At 47.7% G+C, this 23,199-nt stretch overlaps 1 protein-coding gene across 1 annotated transcript; it reads left to right on the top strand.

The window, feature by feature from the left end:
- The first annotated feature begins 135 nt into the window (after positions 1–135).
- Positions 136–20,127, top strand: FKBP6 (FKBP prolyl isomerase family member 6 (inactive)). Its single transcript, XM_054287489.1, has 8 exons — positions 136–388; positions 1,756–1,845; positions 2,425–2,627; positions 3,769–3,888; positions 4,873–5,067; positions 5,356–5,465; positions 8,731–8,818; positions 20,040–20,127. Exons 1-7 carry the CDS (start codon positions 136–138, stop codon positions 8,804–8,806), a joined length of 1,047 nt encoding a protein of 348 aa, XP_054143464.1. The 3' UTR covers positions 8,807–8,818; positions 20,040–20,127.
- The last annotated feature ends 3,072 nt before the right edge of the window (positions 20,128–23,199 follow it).

Here is a 23,199-nt window from a genome sequence, read left to right as displayed (position 1 = left end):
ACCGCGGCGCTCCGTGCCGTTCCGCCTTCCGTTGGTGCTGCGCAGGCGCATGTCCATTCCCGCGTGGCTCTAAAGCCGCGCGTTGGGCCGGGGCCGCTGTTCGGAGCGTGATTGGCTGGAGGCGCCGCGGTCATGATGGCGGGCGGCGCGGGCCGGGAGGGGCTCGGGGCCGGGGGGCGAGACCTGGACCCGGACCCGGACCCGGCTTCAGCTCCGGCGTGGGCTCTGGCGCCGACCCCAGCACCGACCCCGGCCTCGACACCCTCTTTATCTCTGGCCTCGGAGTCTCTCCAACCCCTGCAGGACCTGACCGGCGATGGAGGGGTGCGCAAGGAGCAGCTGCGCCCCGGCACCGGGCAGCCCGTGCCCCCATCCGCCTCCGTGGCAGGTAGAGCCGGGCCTGGGGCCTCCGGAGCCTCCTGTGGGCCCTGAGAGGTCCCGTGGGCAGGGCCGGGCACCCCTGTTAGGGATGTCCCAACTCTCTGGCACAGGATGCCCAAGGAAGCCGAGGTTGCCCCATTCCTGCAAATGTTAAGGGCCATGCTGAAGCTACCTGCTCTACTTGAAGGTGTCCCTGCTCATGGGTAGGAGGTTGGACTGGATGATCTTCAAGGTCCTTTCCAACCCAAACCATTCCACGATTCTTGCAGTCTCTCCAGGGCTGGTGTCCTGGAGTGAGGCTGTCTGTGCTCGGCCTGGCTGCCTGGGGAGGTTCAGGGTGCTCTGCAGTAATGTTGAGCCTGAATTCACTGGTAGTTCAGGCACCAGTAACCATCTCCTGAGCAGCTTTTAAATAGGAATTGTTTCCTTTAGCCTAAGTTCAGCAGGACTAAGAACATGAAAATCCATGTGGAAGTGTGGGCTGGAGTGAGGATCTGGTGTAGATCCTCTGGTGAGGATCATCTCTGTCAGCTGTGTCTCCGTGTGAGGTTTGGTCTGTGTGGCTGGACCTGAAGTGGGTGCTGAGGGAAACAGGGCAGAGCCTGTGGCGGAAAATCCCCCAAGGCTGTAATGTTGACATGCTGGTGGCTGGCAAAAACCACAACAAGGACTTAAAAATGCTGATATTGTACTGTGCCGTGTCTCTGTTTCAGAGACTGTCTCCTCTCCTTACCAGTGTTTTAACACTTGGGATACCCTGTTTAACTTCTTGTGGCTGACACACTAAATGAAAAGGCATCTTGACCTTGAGGAATGAAGGATTTCTAGGGCCCACCTGTGCTCACAGAGAAGTTTGAAGTTGGAAGCAGTTCCTGAAGTGCAGGGCCCTGGTGCTGTGTCAAGAGAGCCCATTACAGTGTATTTTCTGAGGCAGAACTGTAGTTACAGATGCAGAGCTTGGGGTAGTGGTACATTTTTCCTCTTGTTCCTCTTTCCAGAGCTCCAGCTTTGGTTAGGGAATTATTTTTAAATATTTCTGCATATAATTGGGGCATTTTAATTTGCTTGGCTGAAGTTTCCAGTTCTTAAAAATGCAAAATCACATCTCTTAAATAGATCAGGACTGTGAAGCAGCTGCTTTGTCTGGGAATGATGCTAAAACACACAGCAGTTGACTGCTTGGATGTGACCAGGTTTTTGGTGTAAAACAGAAGGGGTTTTGCTGCCTCTGCCGTTCTATAGCAGAACAGAAAAGGAGAAGCAGGATAACTGGGTGGTTACAACTCTTAGTGTGCTCCTGATGTTGCTGTTATGGGATATGAAATCAACCTCTTGCTTTTCCTTTCTACCCACTCCTCGCTTTGGGCTGTACAGTGAGGTACTCTGGGTACCTAGGAAATTGGAATAAGCTCTTCTGTTCAAATGGGAACAGCAAGTATCCGAGGCTGATGAAACTTGGAAAAGGTAGGTTTGAGCCACAAACTTTGTCCTGGGGCTTGGGATTGTATTAAGGCATTTTGGGCCCTGGGGTTTTATTAAAGCATTTCAGTTTAAATGCTGTTTGGTGTCTTTGGGTTGTTTGAAACCTTTAACGCTTGTTTATGGAGTCCAAAATCCTCCTGGTTCACGTGGGAGATGGAATCTGGACCTGCTCACCCTCTGCCTGGGAATGGTAGGGAGGTGTTTCCCACCTGCCCTCAGGTAGTTTTAAGTCTCTTGAGAGGAGATGATGTTTTCCAGGCTGGACAGGCCTTTTAGCATGCTGGTCTAGGGAAAGGTGTTCCTGACTGTGGCAGGGCTTGGACTGGATCATCTCTAAAGCCCCTTCCAATTCATCCCGCTGTGGATTTGCAATGCCACGTGCTCAGTCCCACAGCAGCAGTACCCCTGATAATCCTTTCTGGAGCAACTGGCTGTTGTAGTTGCTGAGACAGGAGCTCCCAGGGATTTTTTTTCCATCAGGCTTAAGGAGCAGTCATTGTTTGGTGTGTGAGGGTGTTGGTGTTGGTGAAGCTCACAATGTCCCACCCCTCGTTGTGACAGACATCACCCTGTGGGGGCTGGAGATCGGGCTGCTGTCCATGACCAAAGGAGAGGCTGCGCTCTTCGTCCTCACTCCGGAATACGCCTATGGCCAGCGGGGCTGTCCTCCCTCCATCCCCCCAAACACCACGGTCCTCTTCAAGGTGGAGGTGTTGGACTTCATAGACTCAGAGGAGTGCGACACCTTCTTTGAGTTGACTTGTGTGAGTTCTTTTAATAAGGCTTGAGACCGAAATCTGGAGGGTGAACCACCATTGTCCTGTCTCACAGTGGCTGTGGCTTCTGTGTTACACGTGTTCACGTGGGTGCTGCTGCAAGTATCTAGTCCCTGGGCTCCCAGCTCTGCTCTGATCCACATGCCTGCCTTTTGTGTCTCTCCATGTCTCTCTCTGTTTGCCCTCCCGTGCAGAGGGAGAAGGCGGGATCTGCCTTTGTTTGCTCCTCTGTGCTGGAATGGCTCCCATTTATTTTTAGTTTTACCAGAAACCTCATGGTTGCACTAGAGGGCAGCAGCTTCCAGGAATTTCTTCAGGGAACAGTAAGGAGCTGACTGTTACAATCCTCTTCAGTCTGCAGTGTCCCAGTGCCCCACCAGCCCCCAACCTTTGTCTCTGCCTCTTGGCTCCTCTCCCAAGTGCTCCCTCTTTCCTTCCTGGTGAGTTACAGTGCTATTGTTAATTCACCTTTCCATGTCAAGGGCTTTGGGCTGTGGTTGTGGGTCAGTGAGTGGAGGCAGAAGCTAATGGGGGAGCTCCTCCAGCCCCTGCACAGGTAAATTTTCCCCCAAAGCCCTGTGAGCAAACCAGACTTGTTGTTCTCCCTCCTTGCCTACCCATTTTGTCTGACTGACCCCTCTCTATGAGCTGGTTCCAACTTGCAGACCCAGAAGAAAACCTGTCCCTCCATTTTTATCTTTTTTTTAATGATTATTGGGATTTTTGTTTTGCTGTTTGCTGTCTTTGGGAGTGTCAGGCTGTCCCAGAGCTGGCCTGAGAGCAATTAGAGCAATGGAATGTTTCGAGCAGCTTTGTGCCAGTGTCAGCATTTGTGTTAACTCAGCTGTGTGCTGAAGGAGTTGGGCAGGTTTTAAGAACACATTCCTGCTTTTTTTCAGTCCCCCTTTAGGCCTGAGGAGCTTCCTGACTTCTTTAGTGGAATAATCAGCACAAGAACACTGTAATGTTTCAGCCTGGCTGGGGAGATACCACATGGTGGTGGCCTGGCCTTGGTAAGGGACCTGGCTTCTGCTCTGTGAATAGGAAGGAGCTGTTCAGGACTGTCCTGTCTGAGTTCTCTGCCTGTTTTCTTTAGTTTGAGCTGAAATTCAGATATTTCTTCACACAGGAACAGCGGGATAGACTTCCTCTGGAAAAGGTGTTGAAAGTGGCAGCCACAGAAAGAGAGTTTGGCAACTACTTCTTCTATAAGCAGTGCTTCAAGATTGCCAAGGACAGATACAAGAGGGTATGGCACCAGGAAAATGTGGGGTGTGCTTTGGGAAAGCTTTGGAAGAAGGGATTATTTTAGCTCACCACAACAGGTACAGGCTAGAGATCAAATAACTTTATGGTATTTTTCCAGGTATAGTTTGTTACTTCAGAACAGGGCTTGCACACCTGGTTTTGTGTGAGCAGCAGTGGTAAATTAAGGAATAGTCACGGAATCATTTTGGCTGGAAAAGCTCTCTGAGACCACCAAGTCCAACTGTTCCCAGAGCTGCCAAGGCCACCACTAATCCACGTCCACAAGTGCCGCATCCACAGGGCTGTTAAGTCCCTCTGGGGATGGGGATTCCACCACTGCCCTGAATAGCCTCTGTGCAAGGGCTGCACAACGCTTTCAGTGAGAAATTTTCCCCAGTATCCAACCTGAACCTCCTGTGCTGCAACTTGAGGCTGTTTGTCTTGTCCAGCTACCTGTGGGCAGAGCTTGACCCCTATCTGGCTGCACCTTCTTGTCCAGGAATTGTAGAGAGTGAGAAGGTGATCCCCCCTAATCCTTTTTCCTGGTCTGAGCCTCTTTAGCTCCCTCTCCTGGCAGGGTAAATGCTCAGTTATTCTCAAACTGGAAGGCATCTGCTATTTTTTCAGAGGTAGAGATGATTCAAAGTTGCTTTTGCTTGGATTTTTGAAACTAAAGTAATTTGACTTGCCTTCTTCCCAGTAAGATATCCATATTTATCCTGTAAGATATCCATATTAAATCTGAGTTCTGGGTTCTTTTTTTTTATTCTTCTGCTTTCCATGGTGAGTTTCTAAGCCTGTGGTCATATGGTCAGCATGACTAGTCATGCTGAGAATGCCATGCCCTGTATTTAGAGTTTTGATTGTTACTACATTTTAGTGACCTAGGTGACCAGAAATATGGGTGTAGCTGTTGGATGAGATGGATTTCTCACTTTCCATGATGGATTTGTTGTGCACTGGCTGATTTTCCCTCTCTGCTCAGGCACTCTCCATCCTGGGTTGCAGCTCTTCCAGTAAGGCAGAGCAGAGCCAGATCAACGCTTCCAAACTGCTGCTGTTCCTGAATCTCTCACTCACTTACCTGAAACTGGAACGTGCTGACCGAGCTTTGAAATACGGGGAGTTGGCCTTGGAGATGGACCAAGGAAATGCCAAAGCGCTCTTCAGGTGTGGCCAGGTGGGCAAATAAATCATCATGGAACATCCTGGCCGGGCTGTAGAGGGAGCCCAGAATGAGCTGAGGGGAATCTCTGAATTCTGGGCTGCTGCAGTAGTCAAGGTGGTTTGTCTGCATCTGCCCTTTTGGAAAGTCTGGCTCTCTGGAAATGTGTCACATGGAGCTTTTCCTGGAGTGTTCCTGAATTACTTTTCTCTGTTGCAGGAAAGTTTGTTTTGGCACGAGGCCTGAAGAAGGGCAGCAGGTCTGTATTTATCTTGTGATGCATCTAACTTCTTTCCATGATAGGCTTGTCTCTACATGAGGGAGTACAGCAAATCCCGGGATTTCCTGGCCAGAGCTCAGTGCATCCAACCCTTCAACCGTGATATCAACAATGAGCTGAAGAAGTTAGCAAGGTGAGAGCCCTCCTTTCTATACCTGGGGAAGAGAGAGTGTTTGGACAGGCTGTAATGCCCATTCCAAAATATTTAAAATACTCAAAAAAACCCCAAACTATTGGGTTAATAAGTGACTTGGGAAAACGCATGTGGAGAAAACAGCTTGAAACATTTTTCAGGCCCAGAAGCTGCAAGTGAGGAGCTCAAAGCATCCACCCTTTCCATGTATTTCTTTGGTGTATGTGTCCTGACTTGTGAGCAGATCAGGGTGAGAACAGGGATGTGGGGGCTACTAAAATACCTCAAATCCAGTGAAATACAGTTGACTGATGATCCAGCTGGTAATGTTCTCAATAAGTATGATTTTCATTCCCTTTAAGATGTGTTGGTTATTTTCAGCAAGCTGCATGTGCTTCAATGCACAATACTAATATTCATTGAAAGTGAATTTCTTGCCATCTTGGAGATAATAAATGAACGGCCCTGAAGATGAACTCTCCCTTTCCCCACAGGCTGAGTTCAGGACTATCCTGCCAGCTTTTAGTCATGCCCCCACCCCACCAAAACATGACTAATGCTTGTCTATGCCCTCATGATGCTCTTCCTTTGAAACTGCCAGAAGCATTAGATTTTTCCCAAAAGTGTATGCTGTCCTCCTGGCACTGTGTACTGAGGCAGGAGTGATGCTGTCCTCAGCTCTGGAGCTCACAAAGCAGCCCTTGAATATGAACTCTCTTCTGTGTGTCAGTGCCAGGCACTTGCAGAAAGGCAGCAGTAACACCTAAAAAGAGTGGTTGGTGCTGCTGGAAAAGCCAGTCTGGCTGAGTGCCTTTTGCCAGGGAATATGTCGGTGGAGGGCTGTTCTGTCCTGTGTATTCATGTTGTCTTTAAATAGTCTGTCATAACACTGAGTCTGCATATTGGTTTTGTTACTTCCAAAGAACAAAGAGCTTGAAAGTAGTATTAGCTGCTGGTCTGGAAATTTTAAATTAATCTCTTGTATTCATCCTGATCTCCCACTGGGTATGGAGCTACCAAATTGTCCACTGAGATTGGGGAGTTCTAAACTAGATCTGGCTGACTGCTCTTGGAGGCTAGTATATGTATAATGCTAGAAGGTCTGATTCTAGTAGCCTCATGTATTCACTTAGATTTGTTTGAAATATTTTGGTAGATAAAAGGGAAATTTTGCTAATGGTGTTTAGGTGGTGTGACTGGAAAGCAACAAGACATTTCTGTCTTTGTCAGCTCCAGCTCTGTAGAGAGCAGCACGTTCAGTGAGTGTGCGTGTGTCAGAATTGAGTGCACCTTAAACTCTTGTCCTGGAGTTCCTGCTTTGCTGCCTGTTAAAACTGGTGTACTTTTTGCTTTTAACCATGCAATGCTTTGGGTTGGAAGGGGTCCTAAAGCTCATTCCACTGTCATGGGCAAAGACTCTTTTCACCATACCAGGGTGCTCTAAGCCCTGTCCAACCTGGCCTTTAGCACTTCAGGGATGGGGCAGCCACAGCTTTTCTGTGCAACCTGTGCCAGGGCCTCCCCACTCTCACAGGGAAGAATTTCTTCCCAGTATCCCATCTACCCTTGCCTTCTGGCAGCAGGAAGTCATTCCCTGTTGTCCTTGTCTAAAGTCCATCTCCAGCTCTCCTGGAGCCCCTTTAGGCAAAGGAAGGGATTCTGAGGTCTTTCTGGAGTTCTTTCCATGTAAAGACCTTTGCTCTTCCAGCCTGTCTTCAGAGCAGAGGGGCTCCAGCCTTTGGAGCCATCTCCATGGCCTCCTCTGAACTTGCTCCAGCAGCTGTATGTGTTTCTGATGCTGGAGGCAGCACTGCAGGAGATGTCTTTTGCCTCTGACAAAGAGTGGAATTAGTGTGAAGCATATGAAGCAAGTGCTACTGGGTGTTGTTAATGAGGCCTTACCTCTGACTAGATATGTAAAGTTGCCAGCCTGCCCTTGCCTGAGAACTTGTAGTGTGATCTGACAAATGCTTCAGAAATGGAATATGAATCAAAATCTTGTTCTTAGTGGCTTTTCACTTCCTTACTGAGTACTTTGTTAAAAGCAATGTTGTGTGGTAATCAGCAAGCTCCCTTTTGCTGTCTAAAACAAAGCTTTGGAATGCATCTGTTTACTGGCTGAAACAGATTCTTGGCAAAATCCCCTGGAGAACAACAGGCAGAATCCAGGATGAGAGGTATGTAGAATGTGTCTGGTACTAGCTGTGGTGGATTTGGTGCAAATTCTGCTGCTGAATCTAGGAATTCTATTGGAAGGCTTGCATTGTATCAAAACCAGAATGAATTTAGGTTCTTCCAATATCTGGTATTAATCTGTTCCTCCAAACAAGGGCTCTTGGATTTCCTGCTGTCATAGGTGTGGGAATGTGCCAGCTACAGGTGGGCATCGTTGGTCAGCAACTTCTGTGTGAGACTTACCAGGAGAGATTTGTTGTGCTGGGATTTTGTACCCTCTGAGGTTCTGGGCCCCAAGGGTGCTGAGGGCTGGGGCTGAGAGAACCTGAGCCAGCCTCTCCCTCAGGCTGGTTCTAGTTTGTTGCACAAAACCCTTTGCTTTTGGCCTTATATGGCAGTAGATGCAGGAAAGCCGAACTCGTGGGCAGCCACTGATCCCTGGAACAGTGTTCCCACACTGAGTCAGCCTGCAGCTCAGGGATTCCTTACCAGTGAGGTGAGAGCACAGAGAGCAGAGGATGCTGTGCTTGGAAAAGTTCAAATGGAGCAGGCTGCGAAGCTTTTGCCATCCTGTCACACTGGCAAGGAAGAGAGAGCAGAGGGAGATACATCTGCTTGTCATCCACTTAGTCCAGACACAAATCCCCGCTGTCTCCTTCCCATCCTCTGCCCATATCATATATCCAATGTAGATATCCTGTTGTATGGTAGTCGGACAGTGTCTCCTGGGTGCTAAAAGAACTTGCATAAGGACTCACAAAAGTATCCCACAGCACACAGGTGGGGTTCCTCTGCACTGTCCCTTCTTTCCAGGATTAGTGTAGAGAGCACCTGTCTCACAGGAGGCAAATGATCTAATTAGTCCCAAGCAGAGATCCAAGGTCTGGGGGTGAGACATCACATTTCCAGCTCTCTTTCCTTGACATTGCAGAAAGAAAGGCTTAGAGGAGCTGTGTCTGTGCTGCTGGCACAATTTTCCATTGTGTTAATTTATTTATATCCAGAAAATAACATTATTTTCAGGTTGTGACACTGAGGGTGGCACAGACAGTCTCCAGCCCCTGACGCCATCCTGTGCTCTACTTTGCAGATACTACAAGGAGTATATGAAAGTGGAGAAAGAAATGTGCTGCCAGATGTTTGACCCTCTCAATTCTTATGGCTGAGAAGAAATCAAGGTAACCAGGTTTTGAAAAGGGCTGAACTCTCCCAAAACATGTCATGCCTGTAGTGTTCTCAGGTGGGGAACTTGCTTCTCTTCTGTGGGATAGGCTTTTGGATGCAAAATGGAAAGTGGTGGGAGTGTGTGGAGAGGAAGGGCAGGATGGTGGGGTGGAATACTGCTATATCATCACCTTGAAGAATCTTTCTTGTGAGGCAAAGCATGTGTGGGACAGGGACCTGGAAATGGCGGCACTTGAGCAAGTTTGGTTTGCTGTTTCCTGTGCTGCTCATCCCAGCTATTCCTGGTCAGAGCCAGGGGCTGAAATAGCTCTGTAGTCTTGTTTCTCTGCCAGTCAAAAGAAAAGGAAAAAAAAGAAAAGTTACTGTCAAACTTAAAAATTGGATTTCCTCCTCCTCTCCAGCACTTCTGTCTGGAGCTGTCGGAATGCCTTACTTCAGAAAAATCTAAATATTTTATTTCTGGGGGTTTTTTTAAGTATTAAAAGAGGTCTGTTTGGATAGAAAACTTCAAGTAAATGTTTTGAACTCTTTAAAGCCTTAAATCTTCTAGAAAAATTGACAGGTTTATAAATGCAAAAAGGCTCTTTGATCCATCTTTTTTTCCTTGAAATCTTCAGGGGGAGGTGCAAGCAGGAGCAGAAATCTTTTCCGGTCTCTTGCTTTGGGGGAAACCCTAGGGAGAGAATTCTGGAAAATGACAAAATCCTGTCATGAACCATCCCCAGCTCAGGGCCATCAGTTTGCTGCTGTTGTCTCTCCTGCAATACAGACAATACCTCTTCGCTAGCAGAAAATGAATATTGGCAGCCTTTCCAACAGCTCTGGTGTTTTAAGGTTGTCTCTTTGTGCTTGTGAGGAAGCTAAGGGAGTGTTTGAGGAAGAGGTTGGATTGAATGCTCCTTCCTAAAGGAGCACAACCTTCTCCTGACTGGACATGATTCCTTATCTCTTTGGACATCTGGACATCATCTGGACATCTCCTTGCCTTTACTCTTCCGCTGCTCCTTGCTCTGGTCCAAGCTGGGCATGTGATCTCAGAGCACAAGTCATCTTGCCCTGGGTTTGGGATGAGACTTTAGTAAGTGTGTTAGCAGGTGCCTGCCCCCAGGAGAGGAGTTCTGAAAGGGGATGTAAGACTGATGGGGTCTTGTGCAGAAAGTCTGTGGCTCTAGAGTTGGCAAAAGGCCCTGATTTTCCACTTGCTGCGTTTCAGGAAGTTGCAGTTTGGAAGCATATAGGATCTATCTTGGGTCTCATCCCTGGTGGTGTCTGACCTGGGAAGCTCTTGTGGGGGTCTGGGATCACCTGGGCCTGGTTTGTGGTGGGAGTCAGGATGATTGTAGTGATCTGCTGGGGCACCAGACAGGTCTTCCCCAGGAAGGTTGTGTGGCTTCTCGTTTCCCACAAAGCATCTTGTGAAGATGCTGATTTCCACACATCTGGTGTAAGTAAAACCAGTGATTTTGGTAAGAGGAGACTGAGAAGTGCAGAGGAAAAGGGTGAAAATTCTGTCCTGTAGGCAAGCTTAAGTGCTGGGCTGAACTGCTTATCAGCCAATTTATCCACTGACTTCTGTGTGTGGAGTTCTCCCACCTTACACAGCTGATGGGTAGCTGTCAGTCAAAAATATTTCCAGGCTTCCTTGAAGTTGATTTTTGTTGCAGTATTAAAAGGAAACTAAGTCTCCCAGATGAACATAAGTCACTGAGACCCAAACAAAAATCTACTGTTCATTCATGGGAAAAGAAGTCCTTTGCTGGAGGAAGTTCCTGCAGGGCCATGTGCAAGCTGAAGGTTGTGCTGCTGCTTTAAAACATCATTATACATTCAGAGAGGAGTAAAGCAGTTCCAGCAGGAGCTCCTCCTCCCTATCAAAGACACTGGGAATTGGTCAGAATTGAGGCAGAACATTCTTTAGTGTTTTCCAACAGCTTTGTAGCAGTTAAGTTTAGAGTACAGGCTGTACTGGGGCGCTTTGGCAGGGCAGCTTAATCCGTTCTCTTAGACACTGAGTGAGGAGATGGGCTGGGAATGCTGTCTACAGTCCATGGTTAATGGACCAGTGGAATCACAAAAGTTATAGAAAACCTTCCTATATATCAGCTGACAGGTGCTTGTGGAGCCCTGAGCTGACCCGTGGTCCAGCTCCTGAATGGCTCAGTTGTAGTATCTCTTCCCTCCTGAACATTGCTGCATCCATCCCTTGCTTCACAGCTCTTTCCAAGCTGAGACTGCTATGCCTTTGCTGAACCCTGCTGTGTTCCAGGAACAAAGTTCATTTCTCTGTACTAAGTAATCCAGGGCTGTTTTGTATAATTACACTCAAACCCAGTTTGATGCATCTGAGCATCTTCCTTCTGCCTGATATTTTTGCAACAGATTTTGTAATGATAGGACAGAGGAGAATGACTTTAAGCTTTAAGGACTTCAAGAGGGAAGATTCAAATTTGAAATAGGGAGGAAATTCTTTCCTGTGAGGTTGGTGAGAGCCTGGCACAGGTTGCTCAGAGAAACTGGAGCTGCGCCATCTCTGGAAGTGTTCAAGGCCAGGCTGGATGTGGCTCTGAGTACCCTGGTCTAGTGGAAAATGCCTCTGTCCATGGCAGGGAGTGAAACCAATGGGTTTTAAGGTCCTTTCCAACCCAGACTATTCCATGATTTCTGTATCCCCTGGCAGCTGTAGAGCCCAGTTCTTCCAATTGCCACAAGCATCTTGCTCAGAACACATTTCCTACCTTTTTCAATGGAATTTTGGGTCAGAATAGATCTCCCTTTGGCAAAATGCAAGGCTGCTTGTGGTGCTTCTTGGGGGAATTGGGAAGTACTCAGAGGGAAACAAAGGCACAAACTCCTTTTTAAATCCATCCTGCTGCAGTTCCTTCTAAATCTCTTGGGTCTCAAGCTGGCCCCTCTGAGGGTTTGGTTTATTTACCTGTCTCCGTTCACTTTGTGTGATGCAGGTATGTAGAGCCCAGTTTCCTGGGATGTGCAGAGCTTGAAGTCCTCCTTGGTGTTCCCTAAACTGCAGAATGGTCGGCTGAGGCCTCTGGCTTTTTGGAGCTTTTTGTTATGTTTTGATTGAAAGACCTATCAGAAAAAAGAAAAAAAAAAAGAACTTTCCCGTTGTTGTGTTGCTGTGGACTCTCTCTCATAAGAGAACTAAATCATGAGGACTGGGGACAACTTCCCTAAGAATGTCTGGATTCTAGTAGAGGGTCCTTGGTGATAGTTCTGTCCCAGGAGGATGAATCTCTGTGCTCTTATTTTTGGTTATAGGTGAGCCAGTGTTGAAAGCTTGTATGTATCTCAGCTCCCCACACAGGAGAAGTGGTCCCAGGAGTTGGGAATACACAGGGAGATGTTCCAGTGAAAACAAACAAGACTGAAATTATGACAGGAAACAGTAACTGTGAGGTCAAACTGGTGATTAGCATGAATAGCAAGTTCTGTCAATTCTGGAGGCATTAATGGGTGAGAATTGGCTGCAGAACTGAGGCTTTGTCACCAGGTAGAAGTGGCTATAATTGGGCTTAAAATCAGCAGCAGTTGCCAGTTGAACTGACCTACTAAGCTGCAGGAGACGTGCAAATAAACTGAGAAGTCTGTGTATAACACAATCAAACTTCTGCCTTGGGAAAGCTCCAGACTTGGAGCAAGTTGCTATTTATTCCTTTCCCTCCTGCTCTCTCTTATTCCTGAGCAGAGCTGAAATGTACCTCCTGCTGATTTTGTCCCTCCCCACTGCGGCTGAACAACAGAGAACCAGCGATTCACTGCTCCTTTAGAATATGCAAATTCCTGTCCCACTGAGGTGTCCTGTGCTGCAGAGGAAATTGTTAAGTCTCTGCTTTCTGCTGAGCCTTGCCAGGTGAGGGGGAAGGCTTGAAGGAAGACTTAATTAAGCATTCTCCTTGTTAAGCAAAGGAAGAAGAAAGGCTTTAATGAGGTTGTTGAGTTCTGTTTTCCTTCCAGCTCTCTCCTCTTCTAGCATTTTGCACTTTTTTTCTGAGGATTTCTTCAGTTCCTGCCTGCAGTAGTACCTGTGATACCTCTGTGGAAGGATCTTGGGCTCTGATCTCTTCTGGAAACTGAAGAAATTACTGTGGCGCCTGGTTTTAGGGATCCCTGTAGGGGACACACTGGGTGTGGGTCTGGATGCACTTGGGCTGGCTTTGCCTAGGCTGGGAGCACTGGCCAGGACTTAGAAACCACAAGATGATGTGAAATGGAAAGGACAGAGACGTGTGCAATATCCCAGTGTCCCACTGTGCCTGTCCTTCAAGGCTGTGGTGAAGTATTTGTCCCCAGCCTTATCCAAAGATGGGCCCTCCGCTGTTCTCTCTGATTTAGGAAGTGCCTAAAGCCTGTAATTTCCTTTTGTGCTCAAACACAAGGCTCCCAGGTGAGGCAGGAGCAGATTCCTGGCTACAGTGCTGAAAGGAAACTTTGCTGGCAGGAGATTGGGGCCAGGTGGGGTTGGGCTCTGCTCTCAGGTGGTAAGTGACAGGACATGGGGAAACAGCCTCAAGTTGTACCAGATTTAGATTGGATATTTGGGGAAATTTCATGGAAAGGGTTGTAAAGCATTAGAATAGACTGCCCAGAGCAGTAGTGGAGTCACCTTTCCTGTAAGTGTTCCAGAAATGCATGGATGTGGAACTTCAGGACACGGTTTAGTGGTGAACCTGGTGGTGCTGGATTGATGGTTGGACTTGATCTTAGAGGGTTTGTCCAACCTTCTGTGATTCTGTTCTCCTCCAGCTCCTGCCTGTTAAAGGTCACCTGGCACTAGTCCTGGGAAGACCAGGCTGAGATCCCAGGGGATATCCCTGTGTGAGGTTTTACTTCTCAGAGCCTTTGCCAGCAGCTCTAATATAAAATATTGTGGTGTTACAAATCAGTAGAACATGAAAAAGCTGCTGGGCTCTTTCCATTCCCATGAAAACAGCTGGTTTATCATGCAGGTAGAGTTTAAACAGACTTGGCTATGTGTAAGATGGGAATTTCTTTATGAAGTTTTAGCTTTGCAGAGCACTCAGGGTCACTATCCCTCACTTCCTGCAGCAAGGAGGCACATGATTATCCTAAGTTTTTCTCTGACTTATAATTTTTCAGACCTCCTTTCTCTCCTCAACTTGCTCTGTTTGAGCACCAGTCCTGCTGCTTTAGAGGCTCCAGACTTTTCCTTTGAACTAACAGAAGAGATGTCTTTCTCCTTTTTTTCTTAGTTTTTAATCCAGGGATTTTTAATGGTCATGGATGCTTATTACTGTCCTGATGCCCTCCAGGGGAAGTGCTCTCCTGGTTATGAGAGGGTGTTGTGCTAGTCTGAGTCCTGAGACCTGCCAGCTCTCTGCTTTAGTGAGCAGTGAAACACCAACAAACTTGAGTAGAGTTTTAAATGCTCTAATTGGGCATTGCAGTAGCTGTGATGATACAGGAGCAGCTGAGGTTAATGTGATGAGTGCTGAGGGCCCTCATAAGTGTTCATTGTGGTTTTGAGAAACACTTGTCTGCTTGTGAGCTCCTAAGCCTTGTTCACCCTTGTTCACTTGTGCATGGAATCACTGAATCACAGAGTTGTTAAGGTTGGAAAAGCCCTCTAAGATCAGAGTCCACCTGTTCCCCCAGCACTGCCAAGGCCACCACTAACCCATGTCCCCAAGTGTCACATCTACACATCTCTTAAACCCCTCCAGGGATGGACACTCTACTGACCTGGGCAGTTTGGTCAGTGCCTGACCAGCCATCTTGTGAAAAAAATTTCAAGAATATCCAAACTAAACCTACCCTGGCACAGCTTGAGGCTCTTCCCTCTTGTTCTGTCCCTTGTTCCTTAGGGACAGAGCCCAACCCCCACCTGGCTGCCCCCTCCTTTCAGGCAGCTGTGTCGAGCCAGAAGGGCCCCCCTGAGCCTCCTTTTCTCCAGGCTGAGCCCCTTCCCAGCTCCTTCAGCTGCTCCATATCGGAGTGTCTTTTTCATCATCAGCAGCACAGAGCAGCTGATGGAATTGGGGGCTGCATCCCTGCTGGAACAGCATCTGGGCACTAGCAGGTGTGTCTGACACAGTGGCAGAGCACTTTGCAAGCAGGTGATGGTTTTGGCTGTGAGCACCAGGAAGTCCCCCCAAGGGCTCCATATTTAGGGAATGAGCTTTTGGAAAGTCTTTTTGCCTCAGATGCAGGGAGTGTCTTGGCATTATTGAGAGTTGGTTTGCAGAGCTCAAGAGTTACTTCCAGTAAGGATAGACATGACCTTAATGTGCCTCTTGTGCAGCCCACCCTGCTTTATCAGGGGCTGTTGATTCCATAGAATGCTGAACATTTATTGTCGTAGAGGTTATCTGAGCACTTGAAGGACTGGGAGCTGCTCTGAGGATCAGTTTCAGCCCCCACTTGCTGGGTGAAGTCCTTCGTGAGTCACAAGTGTGTGTTGATGAGTTCATCACTTCTTTCACCTTCCCATAATCGTTCCTCTTACGGGACCTCTTGTTCTCTGAACAAGAACTTTTGTTGCTTTGGCTGGGTGCTGTTTTAAGGGTTTGTTTTTTGTTTTTTTTTTTTTTTTTAAAGGTATGCTTGGGAAAGAGCTCTGCTTTATGTTCTTCCTTTTTGCTTTATGTATTCTTGTCTTATCCCAGATCTAAGCAGACTTCACAGCTCTTCCTTCCATCACTTTAAGTTCAGGATGGTAGTGCATGTCATCAGCATTCAGGGCCTTTGGAGTCAGGACTTGTTACAGATCTCTGGAGAATTCCTCCTGCCACAGAGTGTCTCTCTAGCATACATGCAGCTCTTCGAACTCACTGTGGATCTTTTGCAGAGCTGAGAATCTTTGTAAATTGACTTGGAAAAAAAGTCCAGAGGAAAAAATGTGTGTAAGTGCAGATCTTGAGATGGCAATTGACGTTTATGTGGCTTGGCTTTAGAAAAGAGGAGCAGCATATCTGTTCCTTCCACTTTCTTCTGTGGATTTGGGCATCTGTGATAGGACTCTGACTTTGGATGTGGGAAGGGTGGGTATCTGTGCTTGTGTGCTGCCATGCTCTGGGACTATATCCACAGCCACCTCCACCATTGGAGTGGCTGCTTGAAGCCCTCACAGCTGGACATCCCTAAAGAGCACTTACAGAGAAAAGAGGAGGGCATGGCTGACTGCAGAGCCACTTCCACAGAGAGCATATCAACGGTCCCTAATTAGGGAATTTTCTCCCTGAGGCATGTCACCTGCTCAGAGAAAACTCCCTAGGATGGCAATGCCTCATGCCCAGATAAATCAGGACAGGCTGGTGTCGTAAATAGCTGTCTCCTGGTGTCAGGGTGGATTGCCCAGCACATAATGTTATCAGCTGCTGAGAGCACACTGGTGCTGCTGGAATTTCATCTTAGCACTCTAGAGCACTGCAGCATTAGGAACCTCTCGTGGAGTCCATGAGATTGTTCCCTCCTGGTTGCAGTGGTTTTTCTCCCGAGTGTCAGTGCCTGTGGGACTGGTCAGGCTCTGAGTGAAGAGCACTTCTCAGGCAGTTGCTGTTCATGGTTTTGGCTCTTTGCTGATGTGTGCACATAACATCTGCTTTCCCAGCCAGGCTCATGTGGAGCTGCAGTGTTAGGATGTGCTTTATCCTTCTGGCTACTGAGTCACAACTTCCCTTCCTTTCTTCTCCGTGCTCAGTTGTGAATCCCATTTAGATCTGAACAGAAGCACTGAAGAGGAGATGTTCTGTTTCCCCTACGAGGGGAGGCTGCATTTCTATGAATATCGCTTGAGGTCACTTTTCTGCGATGCGAAAGCTTTCCAGACTGCCACCACCAACCCGATTTCTTGGATACTTGCCTTGAAGAGCATTCTTCTCACTGAGGGTTGTCCAAGTGCAGCACTCTGGGAGCTACTGCCTCAAGGCATGGGGGCAGTGAGGGCTGAACTGGCAGAAACCATGGTTAAGTGCACAATTCTGAGTTTTCCAGTTTCCTCATGTTTTGACAGAAACTTTATCTGCTGTGTTTGGTACCTCCCTGCAGCCTTTCTACAGATGGAGGCAGAAAAGGGGGAACTGGGGAAGATGCACCTGCAGTTTTTTATGCAGAAAAGCAGCTTAAAAAATTGTAAAGCCTTACTTAAGCATTAACTGTTAATTGTGGCTTTAATGCAGAGTAAAGGTGATATAATTATGATTATAAATGACCCGTGACCTGGTGTGTTACTCCCTATGAATTGATGATCAGCTTTGTAGTTCCAAAGGATGAGTTAAAATAGCTGAGACCAACAGGCTTGTGTGTGACCTTTGAAATCTGAATGTGCCTTGCTGGATTTCATGGCTGAGTTGCTGCCAACCTGCTGTAGTGAAGGAAAAAAACCTTGGAGCAGGGCTCTGGTTGGAGTGAGCTGTTCTCCTCCATGCAGGAGCAGCACTGGTATTGAACCCTATCCAGCTGCTCTGTCTGCAGGGTCCTGTGATTCCCCTCTACTTCTCTTCTGATTGTGGAGCCATTTGGTGGAAATGAAAGAGACAAACTGATCAAACACTCCCTGAAATGGCTTTAGGATTTCAGTTTGAATATTTTTTTTAATTAGCTGCATGTAAAGACTTAATTACTTCAAATAGCAGCCATGAAACCAGAAACCTCTTGGTCTGATCCTTTTTTTTTCCTGGTGTACAAGAAGCTTCAGTTAGCTGTAGGCTCATTCCAAATTGGACACCCCAAACCCCAGGTAAATGCTGGTGGGAACACCAAGTGATCAGCTTTGAAGTATTCCTGTTGGGAACATGTGGAGGAACTGCTGTGTGGGGTTGGGATTAGACTGACAAGGAGCAGAGTGGAGGTCAGTTGTATTTTAGGAGGAGCAAGGGTGCTTTAGTTGAACAATACAGAGAACACTGTAGCACATCCAAGAATAAGGATTCCTTTTTACCACTTGAAGCCTTTCTTTCCTTCTCCTGGTTGAAAGAACTTTCTGCTGTGAACTGGAGAAATTATTTGTTTTTCTCCCTCTAATTCATTTTCAAAGAGAAGATCAGCTGAAGTGTCCTTTATGGGCTTCCTTTCCCTCTTTTCCTGGACAGTGCTGCCAGCCTGGACTGACAGCTGATATCTTTGTGTGTCAGGAACCTCGTGTACCCCCAAAGTTTTGGAAGGTTTGGCAGTACAAAGGGGCCTATTAAACAAGGCTGTAGCATGGGATTTGGTCAGTGCACTAACTCCCCGTTTGTGGTAGACTGGAAGTCTCATTCCTGTGTTTCTGACAGTATTAAAAATTCCTCAACTCATTTATGCTTTTATTATCCTTAACTTTAAATTTGGGACAACCCTTGTAGGAGGCACATTGTGCTGACTCAGGCCCAGTTTTCTGGCAGGGTGGCCCTTGGTCATAGGTTCTGTGTGGCTCTGAGCCCATGGGCTGATGATCCCACTACTCCAGGGTCATCAGAGGGAGATTAGTCATTAGGGGTGGGCTGGAGAGTCTTGATGTTCCTCAAAGCCCCAGTTGTCCTGTGATCCTGTGGTGCCTTTCAAGGATGTATAATGAATGGGGTGTGGATTTTGAGCATCATGTGATGCTTCATCTTTTCCTCTTTTAGTCTGTAAAGAATGTAAAGAAGCTATTTCCCTCACAGTTCTTGGTTTGGTTTTCTTTTCTTTTTTTTTTTTTTTCCTCCTGGTTAGGAGCCTGTAACTCAATATCCTCTAAGGAACAGGCTTTCCTATTTTGCTACCAGCAGTTTAATTTGATTTACATGTGCTGGAATAGCCACTGCAGCTGAATGGGAATGGGAACAGGAATGGGAATGGCTCCGTGCTGGGAATGGGAACAGGAATGGGACCCAGCTGAGCTGGCTGGGTCTGCTGTGGTGGCATGCAGATGCTGGAAGAGAATAAAAATGGGTTTGGGCTCCTGGTATTCCTGAGCTGTGAGCAGGTCATGCACCTTTTGGGTGGTATCCTTTGACACTCAGAGCTGCTGTAGGAGACAGATACTGGGTTGTTGTGGGGAAAGGTTTCTAAGGATTTTCTTTGGTTTTCATTTATTCTGTTTTTCCTTCTGCTGGTAATCCTGTGGATAAGAGTGAGATAAGGCTTATGTTCCAACAGTATTTTGGTGTCTTTTGTGCTCACAAATTGGGGAAATACTTCCTACTTCCAGTAGGAGTTTTTCTGTGTTGGTATTTGAGAGGAGCCACTTGCAGCTACATCAAGGAGAGCAGGATGTGACCTGTGGCACCAGACACAGGGGAAGGTGCTGATTCTGTCTGAGGATCAGGGAGAGGAAGGTGCTGCTTCTGTAGGAGCAGAGGGAAAGCCCACCTGGGAGAGGCACTGGAGGAGCAGGTGAGCTTTTGGCAACAAGGTCAGTGAAGACATTAGAAGGTGAGGTAGGTGAGCCAAGTCCTGATCAGTAACCAGAGGCTCCCCTTTCAAATTTAGAGCTGAGGAGGGAGGAATCACCACTTCAAAACAGTCCTGGTTCTTACCCAGACCAAGCTGATGCTGCACCAAGATATGAATTTCCTTCTGGTTACCCTAAAGAAGGGGGAGGTATGGGTGGAGGCTGAGATGAAATAAAGAGGTTTTGCTGGATGTGGAAATTGTCATTTCCCTTGCCAGGGCTTCAAGACTGTTAAGGACCCAACTTGCAAGTGATGGGGTGAGGTAAACAATTGCCCAAAGTGCTGGGGGTGCTCCGTGATCCATTGCTGGGATGCAACCAGATGGCCAAGCCTTCCAGTGTTCCTGTCCTGCAACAGGAAGGGGCTGGGAGCAGGGAAATATGGGGAAAAACAATAGAAATCTGGGTTGAGAAGAAATTCCTATGTGTCATACAAGATTCACCTTTCTCCCAAAGGCAGAGTAAGTATCCAGGCTTCAGTTTCCCAGCAGCAGGAAAAGTCTAAGTGATGGGAAGCATGGATGACCCTGCATAGGAAGGGAGGTGGCCCAAGGAGTGCTTTGGGGCTTTGCCTGAGGGGCCTGGATTGTTTTTAGTTCTTGTCACTTAATACTCTGTTTTCTCCAAGTCTTTCATGAGGAAGTTGAATGGATTTAAGGGGATTTTACTGTGTTTGTTCTATTTGTGCTAATCTGTGGAATTCTAGGTGTTTCTTTCAGGGTCACTGGAGGTCTGTGCTGGTAACCATGGATCATTGAGAGCTGACATTCAATAAACTGTGCAGGTGATGCTGGGGAAACACTGACTGTGATGCTTTGTCATCCTAGGACTGTTGCAGCTGTCTGCCTTTTGGCACATGGAGATCTCAGCATCACATACAAGTTTTGGGAAAAGGGGCAGGAGCACTGCATTACTTCAAGAGACTGAAGTGAAGGTTCAGTGTTTATACACAACCTGATTTTCCTGAAGTTTGGTTTGTTTGCTATGTTTTGAGGCAGTTTCCAGAATAATTAAATCCGTGCTGTTGAAGAGAGGACTGGGTCTGTGTAAATTCCTTCTCTTCTCCCATGCACACTGTTTGAAGAAAACTCTTTCCTGATGTCCTCCCTCTTGCAGATAGATGCCAGGCTGCGTTCAGGAAATTTCAAGAGGGAGGAGGATGCCATGAAGTTTTCTATTTACACAGGTTGTTCTTAAAAAATATGTTTGATATTTTTGTTCTGAGGAAGTAAACCAACTTGAACATTAAAGCTGGCAGGACTTGTGGCAATGTATTGCACAAATAAAAGTGATTGCAAGAGTGATTAATGCCTGAAAGGAGCTGGAATTCGGAATGGGGTCTGTAGAGCTGGCTCCCTTCATGGGTGACTGGTTGCTGTGCTCTTTGTTCTGGCTGAACGTTCCGGTAAATGTTGATGCTAGATCTAAAATTGCTGAATAATACCAGCTTTGGAGCAAACTCCAGAACTCCGTGTGCTCACATGGGGCTGTGGCTGGGATTGAATAAATGCAGAGTCAGAGATGCTCTGAGAGCTGGAGTCCCTCTGCTCTGGAGCCAGGCTGGGAGACCTGGGAGTGTTCACCTGGAGAAGGCTCCAGGAAGACCTTAGAGCCCATTCCTCTGTGTAAAGGGGCTCCAAGAGAGCTGGACAAGGACTTTGGACAAGCGGCTGGAGTAACAAGACAAGGGGCAATGGCTTCCTGCTGACAGAGGGCAGGGTTAGATGGGATAGTGCAAAGAAATTCCTCCCTGTGAACATTGAGGCCCTGGCACAGGGTGCCCAGAGCAGCTGTGGCTGCCCCTGGATCCCTGGAAGTGTCCAAGGCTGGGTTGGCTGGGGCTAATAGCACCCTGCTCTAGTGAAAGGTGTCTCTGCCCATGGCAGGGGGTGAAACAAGATGAACTTTAAGGTCCCTCCCAACCCAAACTATTCCATGATTCTGACTTCCACAGCCATATCAGCCAGGGCTTCCCAGCCATCCATGTATCACAGATGGCCTCATCTGTCCATCTTCTTGGCCTTGCTCTTTTGCAGAAGGGTCTAAAACCATATCTCCAGTCAGCAGAGGTTGGGCTGGCACTAAGAGAAGAATTGCAGAAGCATGGAATATCCTAAACTGAAGGGACCCACTGGGATTATCCAGTTCAGCTCCTGCTGCAGGGCCAGTGTCTCCCTGAGCCCTTTCTTAGCCTGACACTAGATGGCAATGCCTCCTTCCCAGCGGTGTTTGGGACTCCTTTCTGAGGGCCTTTAAATCTGGATATCTGTCTTTCTCTGTGTAAATTTCATAGTAACTCTGAGTGGGAGTTGATGCCTCTTCCCTACAAGAAGCAGAGAACTTTGGGCTTCCTGGGATAAGATAGTTCTGAAGACATAAACACAGCAAGTTTCCTAGAATGGGACAGCTGTGCCTCCCAGGAGTTCCCTGAAAGGGCTGTGCTGGCACTTCCCTGCCAGCCCTTGGGTCAAAAGACTGTGGGCAGCTGGATCCCCGAGTGGAGACTTGGCACATGGCTGTCCACTAATGACCTTGGAAAGGCAAGATCTCCTGGACCCCAAACTGTGGGGACAGACCCCATTGAGAAAGATGTTTCATCTGCTAAATCTGAAGTGTAGGAGGGGTGTGACTGCTGTGGCACAGTGAGAAGCTTTCCAAGCCTCTGGAAGAGCCACTCCAGTCCTGCTGCTAGCAGCACACACGGTAGGAACAGCAGCCACCCTTCCCTGCCACCCAGGCCATGCTGGTTAATTGTACTTCACCCAGAGTCTGTTGACAGGCAGTTTGTTGCTGTTGGAGACTTCCCACGGTGAGGTAGATCTTGCTGAAGTGCATTTTTCTTTACCAAATAATGTCGAAAAACTACTTTATTTTTTTTTCCTTTTTTTCCCCTTTTTATTCCCCTCCTTTCTCCCTTCCTTTCTCCCTTCCTTCCTTCTTTTTCATTATTAAGGGAGGAAATACAATCTCTTAGCCCCTGGGCAAAATCAGGTGTGTTTGGATCCTGACTTGGCATTAAAGCCAAAATACTAGTCCTTGAGCAAAAGAGACAAAAATCTCGACAGAGAGCCACGCTTTTAGGGTGGTAGTCAAAAAACACTGAATCAGAGAAAAGTTTCCTACTGGAATTTTTAATTTTGGCCAAAATGTTTCCCTTTGCCCCCCTCCATGAAATAGTTTTTGACAAACATCTTCAATGTATTCCCTGGACAAGCTGTTCCAAACGTTGGTCCCAGCTCAGCAGTGGTCTTGTATTTCCAGTTTGGGTTTATCACATGTTAACCTGCAGCTCTGCAGCTGTGCTGGGTTTGCTCAATTCCAAGATTATCTGATCTCAGGTGAAGTTTTCCTGGCATGGCTGTTAATCCAAACCTGAAATGTCATGCACCCTCAACCCGCCAATCCAGCAGATCCTTGGGCTGCAAAGATAAAGCCTCTTCGAAGTGTGAATCACAACCCCTGTGTGTCACCTGAGCATCTCCCATCATGTTGTCCTCCCCTGCACACCACTGACCCCCAAGAGCACATAAGGGCAGTGAGATCCCGCTCCAAGCCTGTTTCCTCCACTGGCACCTGGTGCAGAAAGCCTGGAGACTGTGGATGGGTGTCCTTGTGGCCCCTCTGGTGTGGGCTGTGCTCTGCCAGGGCAAGGGTGAGATGAGACTGCTGGCAAGCAACCAAAACACATGAAATGGCTGTGCTAAACCTGTGCTGAGACATCCAGGACATGTGAAATAGGAGTGCTGGAAGGTGCTCCACGTTGTGGCACGTCCTGTTATGATGCAGGCTGGTCACAGGTTTCCTCCAAGGCACAAAGTGCTGCACTGGGAAATGCAGCATCCCCCCAAACTTTCCTGGTATGCGTGGGGATGCTGGTCCTATCAGCTCAGCCTGGGTGGGTGCTCAGTACCCTCCCCTGGGCCAGGAGCAATCCTGCTGATCTTGGGGGGGACTTGGGGGCTCAGGCTCCTGCCACCATCCCTGTGC

The sequence above is a fragment of the Melozone crissalis genome, unplaced genomic scaffold, assembly GCF_028551555.1.
Source record: "Melozone crissalis strain CALT ecotype California unplaced genomic scaffold, PUWL_Pcris_2 ptg000057l_1, whole genome shotgun sequence".
Lineage (NCBI taxonomy): Eukaryota > Metazoa > Chordata > Aves > Passeriformes > Passerellidae > Melozone > Melozone crissalis.
The sequence above is the reverse complement of the archived record's forward strand: the minus strand, read 5'-3'. Positions and strand labels throughout refer to the sequence as shown.

Excerpts from the sequence above, each read along its gene's own strand:
- FKBP6 (XM_054287489.1), top strand. The coding sequence starts at position 136 with ATGGCGGGCGGCGCGGGCCGGGAGGGGCTCGGGGCCGGGGGGCGAGAC. Across the intron at positions 1,846-2,424 it reads GCTGATGAAACTTGGAAAAG|ACATCACCCTGTGGGGGCTG; the intron begins GTAGGTTTGAGC and ends TCGTTGTGACAG. Across the intron at positions 3,889-4,872 it reads CCAAGGACAGATACAAGAGG|GCACTCTCCATCCTGGGTTG; the intron begins GTATGGCACCAG and ends CTCTCTGCTCAG.